This window comes from Carya illinoinensis, chromosome 8, assembly GCF_018687715.1.
Source record: "Carya illinoinensis cultivar Pawnee chromosome 8, C.illinoinensisPawnee_v1, whole genome shotgun sequence".
Taxonomy (NCBI): domain Eukaryota; kingdom Viridiplantae; phylum Streptophyta; class Magnoliopsida; order Fagales; family Juglandaceae; genus Carya; species Carya illinoinensis.
The window spans coordinates 23,984,101-23,991,675 of record NC_056759.1 but is presented as its reverse complement, the minus strand read 5'-3'; the positions used below and the strand labels follow the sequence as shown (position 1 = coordinate 23,991,675).

At 43.4% G+C, this 7,575-nt stretch overlaps 1 protein-coding gene across 1 annotated transcript; it reads left to right on the top strand.

Annotated features, from left to right (window-relative positions):
* Positions 1–6,212: 6,212 nt before the first annotated feature.
* On the top strand, positions 6,213–7,163 carry LOC122274515. The gene has a single exon (XM_043083552.1). It carries the CDS (start codon positions 6,213–6,215, stop codon positions 7,161–7,163), a length of 951 nt encoding a protein of 316 aa, XP_042939486.1.
* Positions 7,164–7,575: the final 412 nt, after the last annotated feature.

Sequence of the window (7,575 nt, the reverse complement as noted above, 5' to 3'; positions counted from 1 at the left end):
ACTCCGTGGTCCCTAGAGTGGCGGGGACTAGAGGATGGCCTGGCCAGGTACGCGCGGGGCACGAGTCTGGGCATCGCTCGTTTAGGTGTCACATGCGTAGTCGTTACCTGCGGTGTGGCACAGAGCCAGGATGTGTGGATGATCCCTAGGGGAGATCATGGTGCATGCATAATTGGATGGTTTTTATGGTTTTCGGATACGTGCCATTTTTTGAGAAAATGGCGAGGAAGTGTTGGGACTTTTGATCCATTTTCTGGGAAAATGGTGGTAGCGATTTTGGGCCATTATCTGGGATAATGGCGATGAATGGTTTTAATGGTAATGTTTTTGGGCCAAATGGATTTTTGGCGTACGTGAAAAAATTATGATTTTATGAAGCATGTGCATTGTATTCTTTCATGCATATTGTGGAGTTTAATATGTTTTTATCTAGTGGTGTTTGGTTTTTACTTACCTGCGGTACCATTTTTGGTTCCGTAGATTTTGGTGCAGAGTTCGAGGAGGAGGAGGAGGCTGAGCCCGAGGAGTTCTGAGTGGAGTTTATGTTTTGTATTTGGCTTTGAAATAATATTTGTATTTTGTAATATTTTATTATGTATGTTTTAAACAGCTTTGTATTAAAACAAGAAAAATTCTGGTACTTAGTCATGACTTTCGTTACCCGCTGCCTATTTCTTTTTGCACATTTGTTGCTTTTACACACACTTGACACTCGTCGATAGGATGATGACCCGTGATGTCATCATCCGAACGTCTCGATTTTCTTGTGTCTATGCATGGGGATTTGGGGGCGTCACATTTAGTCCTGTTCCCTTGGTTGCCAAATCTCTTCCTTCTTTTATGTTATTGTCACTCGTTAGGTTGATGTCTTCTATGCACCCCATGAAATTTTTCTCTCTGCCATCTGCTCGAGCGCGCGCACACACACACACACACACACACACTCTCCCCCCCCCCCCCCCCCCCCCCCCCCCGCCCACATTTGGATGTTTGAAACGGGCCCAAGTTTAATCACGTGCACACACACTCTGTCCACAATCTCTCCCTATCTCTCTGCCCTTTCTCTCTTTCCCTCATGCTGAACCAAATAAAGACTTATATTGAGCTAAAGTAGGCTTTGATTTTTTTACATGCTAGATAATTTTCACATGGGCTAGATCTACAAAGCCTTCGAGTTTTTGCCGCCATTTCTGTCTCGCTACTAAATGTTCGGTGAGTGTCTTTTTCTCCAGTTTGGATGTTTGAAACAATCCCAAATTTAGTTCTTAAAAAAGTTTGAAAAATGGAAACTAAAACATGCAAAAACTAAAAATATCTAGTTAAAATTAAAATAATAATAATAATAATAATTTTTAACTCTGTTTACCCTTGAAAATTTCTAAAATTCAAGTTTAATTACTTTTTTTGTATTATCTTGTGAAACAATTTTTTACCTTATATTTTATCATCTCAATCACGTAATGATATCATTTTAAGTGATTTTATAAACTAACTATACAAATAGATAGTCAATTAAAATTCATGCCTCCACACCAGTGTATCTTCATGTACGCCCGGGCTTAAGAGAATTTTCAGAACATCTGAGGCTAAGCTTGGAATAAAGAGAGCTCTAACCCTCGAGACACTCCACCAACCTGAATCAACATCAATTAGAGAGTCCACCCTTGCTGAAATATCTCTACTTACTGTACCCTGGTCCTCCATAATTAAAGACCCGTGACCCGGTACCCAAATGTCTTGCCATATGCGAATACCAGCCCCATTACCAATTCTCCATTGGCAGCCCTCCTTCAATAAGGTCCTAGCTTCCCAGATGCCTCTCCATGTGAACGAAGGGTTCAAACCCCTTTGAGCATCAAAAAACGAAGAGTTTGGGAAGTACCTAGCTTTCAGCAGTTTATAGACCAGTGAATCTTCTTGTTTCAGCAACCTCCAGGCCTGTTTTGCTAAGAGGGCCATATTGAACCCTTTCAGGTCTCTAAAGCCCATTCCGCCTCTCATTTTTGACACACACAGCTTGTTCCATGCAACCCAATGAATTCTTCGCCCATCATCTCTTTGTCCCCACCAGAACCTCGCCATCATCTTTTCTAGATCTCCGCACAAGCTGCCCGGGAGCTTGAAACAGCTCATGGCAAAGGATGGAATAGAGCAAGCTACAACTTTCACTAGAATTTCCCGTCCCCCTTGAGACAGGAGTTTTTCTTTCCAGCTCTGTAATCTCCTCCAAACACGACTCTTTATCTCCCCAAATGCAATTGTTTTTGCCTTACCAACTATGGGGGGTAGTCCCAAGTATTTCTCATATTGTTGAGTTGTGCTTCCCCCCCACATGGCCATGATGGATTGTCTCAAGTGGTTAGGCACATTAGAGCTGAAAATCATGGCTGTTTTCTGCTTATTAATCATTTGGCCCGATGCTTGTTCATATCTCCTCAAAAGTTGCTGGATGTTAGCTGAAGTAGTGGTGCTGGCCTCACAGAACACTATAGAATCATCCGCAAAGAGCATATGGTTCAAAACTGGTGCCCCCCTACAAATCCTAACACCCTTTACAGAACTGTCCGCCTCAGCTTTTTTTAGTAAACAGACCAAAGCCTCGGTACAAATGAGAAAAAGGTAAGGGGACAGTGGGTCCCCTTGTCTAAGTCCACGGGTAGGGTAGATGGGTTCCGTAGGAACTCCATTCACTAAAATGGAGAAGGAGACTGAGGTGACACACTTCATGATAAGACCCACCACTCCACTGCTAAAACCTATTTTTGACAGGATACACTCAAGAAAATCCCACTCTACCCTGTCGTAGGCCTTGGACATGTCCAATTTTAAGGACATAAAACCCTTCCTTCCCCCCCTCTTTTGTTTAAGATAATGGACCAGCTCGTACGCTACTAAAATATTATCAGTAATGAGGCGTCCAGGTACAAAAGCAGTTTGTGTATCCGAAATGATAGATGGCAGTATGGCTTTCATTCTATTGGTAATAACTTTCGCTATTAGTTTATATATGACATTACACAAACTAATGGGGCGAAAGTCAGAAACTAAAGTAGGGGAACCATTTTTCGGTATTAAAATAAGGTGAGTTTTGTTGAGATCAGAGGGAAAATGACCTGTGTTGAGTACTTCCAGCACCGCTGCAGTGACTTTACCACCAACAATATGCCAATATTTCTGGAAAAAGATCGGTGGCATTCCATCCGGTCCAGGCGCTTTGTTGGGATGCATTTGTCTCAATGCTGTACATACCTCTTCTGCTTCATAGGTTCTGTTCATGGCAGCATTCATATCAGCCGTGACTCTAGTCTCAATGCCATCTAAAATATCCATATCTCCCCTCTCGGCTGAAGCAGTGAAAAGGGAGTTAAAATAGCTTCTTATTAGCATATCCCTTTGGATTCCTTCTCTCCAACAGCCCCCTTCATCTTTCAGCTTTTGTATAAAATTCCTTCTCTTTCGATTGGAAGCTTTTTGGTGGAAATATTTAGTATTTTGATCTTCACTGCCCAACCATTGGATTCTTGACCTTTGTTTCCACATGAGTTCCTCTCTTTCTAGCCACTGTTGCACCTCCTGTCTAGCATAATTGTGCTCTTCCATTTGCTCCCAAGTTGGATCCATTGATTGTAATAACTTCAGTTTTTCTTGAGATTCCTTAAGCCGCCTATGAACCAGGCCAAATTTTTCCTTATTCCACATGGCCAAGCTGCCCCCACATTTAAATATCAATTGCATAGCATCGTCCATTCTGTTTCTACTAGCCATTACATCCCATGTGTCCTTAATGATTTCTTCACACTCTTCGTGGCCAACCCACATGGCTTCAAAACGAAATAGCTTTTTCCTTCTGTGATAGCTGGGAAAACCAGAAGTGTTCAGACACACCGGGATATGATCAGAGTACGAAACCGACCCATGTTGAACTCTAGCTTCCGGGAAGCAATCCACTCAGCTAGAGGTTGCTAGGCACCTGTCCAGTCTTTCGCAGATTCTGCCCTCACCCTCTCTTCTATTACACCAGGTAAACGCTGGCCCCAAGAATCCCAAATCCAACAAATGGCAATCGGTAAGTACACTTCTAAATGCTTCCAGCTGACTATGTGGTCTCATCCGGCCACCTCTCTTCTCATTATAGTCGAGAATTTCATTAAAATCACCATACACCATCCAAGGCTTATCGACTGTTTGGGCTATTGTTCGAATCAATTCCCAGGTCTGGTTTCGTTTAGTAGAATCCGGGTGACCGTAAAACCCTGTCAGAAACCAGCTTGTTTGACTATCTGTGCTATCCGTAATTAGGGCATGAATATGATTATCCGAATAGCTAAGCACTCTTAAATTCACATCTTTATTCCATAGCAAAACCAATCCGCCACTTCGACCCAGGCTGTCAACAACAAAACAGTCGAAAGGAGCTAACCTGGCTCTATATCCCCCCATTGTACATGAGTTCATTTTCGTCTCTTGTAAGAAGACTACATCGGGAGCTTCCTTCTTGATTAAATCAAGAAGGGTTCGGAGCCCCCGTGGGTTCCCAAGCCCACGAGGGTTCCAACTGATTAGCTTCATTTGGTTTGGCGGGGCTGTCTCGCAGCCTCCGCCATACCAATAACAGCACCCTTGCCAATCACATCCTCCGGTAAGCCGGTGGAAAACTTTTTTGCAGCCCTCAGATCGTCCTGCTCGATAGGGGAGGCTACCCTTTTCCTTGTTCCCAACCCTGTACTCTCTGTTTCTGCCATGGGGGGCTTTGCCCGCTTCCTTTCTTTAAACTTCTTCTTACGCTTGACCTGTTCCATTACTGGACATAGAGCAGGATGCCTAGTTGAGTCATGGTCTAGGATTATAACAGGTTGAAGATTAGACCCCGCATCCTCCTCCATCCCCAAACTACCTGCTACCTCGATATCAACTCTTTTGATCAGGTTTTCCCCTTTTGCTAAGTCGGGCCTTTGCCCACCCGTCAACTCGGTTTGGATTGGTACATTGAAAAGCTGGTTCTTCTCAACCATTTCCTTTCCTCTCCCTCCCTTTGGTTCCTCCCTTATACCCTCCGACTGGGTCGCCCCACTATCCGGAGGGCCCAGTGACGGTTCTGGGCCATGGGTTTTGGGTTTAGGGGTTCGGGAGTTACCTGCCCATCCTGTTGGTGCCGCTGCCCTCAACCATTGTCCATAGGGTTGGATTTCATCTACACTATCCCGATTCTTCCGCCCCTCACAGTCCCTCTGAGAATGCCCCATCCTCCCACATTGATAACAAAAATTCGGTAGTCTCTCATAGGTGAAACTCACCCAGCAATCCTTCACTGTACCTATAGAAACCCTCTTACGCCTCATCAGTGGTTTTGTTACATCCAATGCTACCCTTACCCTCATAAATTCACCCCACGCTAAATCGTCATAGTCCACATCTACTTCAACAACTCTGCCCAGAGACGCCCCAATCAACTTACCCACATATTCATTACATGCTATTAACGGTAGGTCATGAATCCGGACCCAGAAAAGTGCTTCGGTTAGGGAAATTTCATGGACTTGTAAATGCCCCTCAAATTCCTTAGTCAAAACTAGTTGTTTGTCAAAATTCCAAGGGCCATCGGTAAGAACACGTACCTTATCTCGCGGGTCGTCGAACTCCACTAGCAGCAGATTCGGATTGAGGTCTCGGAACCGGATGCTTCTATTCGGACGCCAGATTCATCGCATGGTCTGCTTGAATGCTTCCCGATTGTAGTGTCTCTCGGTCAGTAACCTCACTACCAGGCATTTCTCCCCCCGAGCCCTCACTTCTTCGATTCGGTCCTCCTCAACAACAACCTCTGCAGACTCAGCTGCAGTTAGAGACAATCTCTCATATCTGGCCCGGATCTCCTCGTCCATCCCTATGGACCCCCCTCTACCACTTCTATCGGCTGATCGGCACTGAAAACGGCCGATTTGAAACCTAAACTGGGGTAGGGCAAGAAACCCCTACTCTGCCTTCGAGAGAGAGCAGAGAGGGGAAAAGATATTCTGAGTTAATGTTATGACTGTATCCAGACTAATCTTGCATGACTGTATCCAGACTAATCTTGCATGGTGTTTGCATGAGTTAATGGGGTTTATAGTGTTAAGAGTGGGTACAGGTTTCTCACAGCCCAACACAATCTTGGGGGAGCCGAATGCTCCAACACAAGAGAAAAGCATAAATTATGGAAGGCAATTTGGCATATGAAGGCCCCTAACAAAGTTAAAGTTTTTGCATGGAGAGTTATTCAAGAGTGCCTCCCCTCCAAGCAAAACTTGCTGAAAAGGAAAATCACTGAGAATGCAAACTGCCCCTTCTGTAACTTCCCAATTGAGGACTGCACCCATGCTCTAATAAAATGTCTGGATACTAGAAAAGTGTGGCAGCGTTTGATGCCAAATATTTACGAACTAAATGCTGCTAGTACTATTCTAGATGTTGCTCTACAAATGCTGCACAGAGGGGATGAGGGTCTACTAAGTCGATTCTTTCTGATTGCATGGTCACTATGGCATAGGAGAAACAAATGGGCTATTGAGAAGGTAATGCTGGACCCCTTCCAGGTTGCTAATAATGCCATTAATACATTCAAGCCATGCCTTCAAGCTAGGGTGGAACCGAGCTACACAATGCACAAAACAGGTTGCTGGCAGGTACCCCCTCATGGCTTTTATAAACTAAATGTTGATGCTGCACTGTTTTTTGATCTGAAGAAGGCTGGAGTAGGTGGAGTTCTTAGAGACGAAAGGGGGGAGATGGTATTAGCAATGAGCAAGGCGGAACACGAACTGCATGACCCAGAATCTGTGGAGCTAGTTGCGATACTAAGAGGCCTTCAATTCATCCTACAGCTGGGTATAAGGAAGATTGTACTGGAAAGCGATAGCCTGTTGATGGTTGAAGCGTTGAAGGCCAATCAAGACTCACTTTCATTGCAAGGCAACATGCTGAAGGAAGTTAAGAATATGATGAACTGTTTTGAAGAGAAGAAGGTGCAACACGTGTGCAGAAGTGGAAATCAGGTGGCCCACACTCTAGCTAAACATGCATGGTCTATCCCGGATGTAGAACTTTGGATGGGATTAGTTCCTGCTTTTTTGTCTCAGGTTTATTGGCTTGATAGCCAGAATGTAAGAGTTGAAAATACTCTATGATCTTTACGGCTTGTTATCAAAAAAAAAAGAGATAGTCAATTAAAATTTGTTGTATATAGCATTGAAAATTAAAAGACGAAGATGAAAGAATAGCATTTTACTTATTGATGAAAACTTGAGGTCCTTCTTGGCTTCACTTGAATCACTTATGCACAAAGTGCCTTACAATTAAAATTTAGTCATTCTCGAGGTAAATAAATTTCGAAGTCACCCTTACATCTAATGGCTATTGATTATAAGATGAGAAATGCTAAACTGACACTAATTCATCACATTAGAACTAATGAAAAATGCCATATCCGGATGTCACGTTAGAAAAATTAGAATAACAAAAGAAACAATTAATAAATGAGAAAAAAAACCATAAAAAGGGAAAATCAAAACATGAAAACTTAATAAGTTAAAATTTAAA

What these genes read in the sequence shown, in the direction of transcription:
- LOC122274515 (XM_043083552.1), top strand. Translation starts at nt 6,213, where the DNA reads ATGAAGGCCCCTAACAAAGTTAAAGTTTTTGCATGGAGAGTTATTCAA.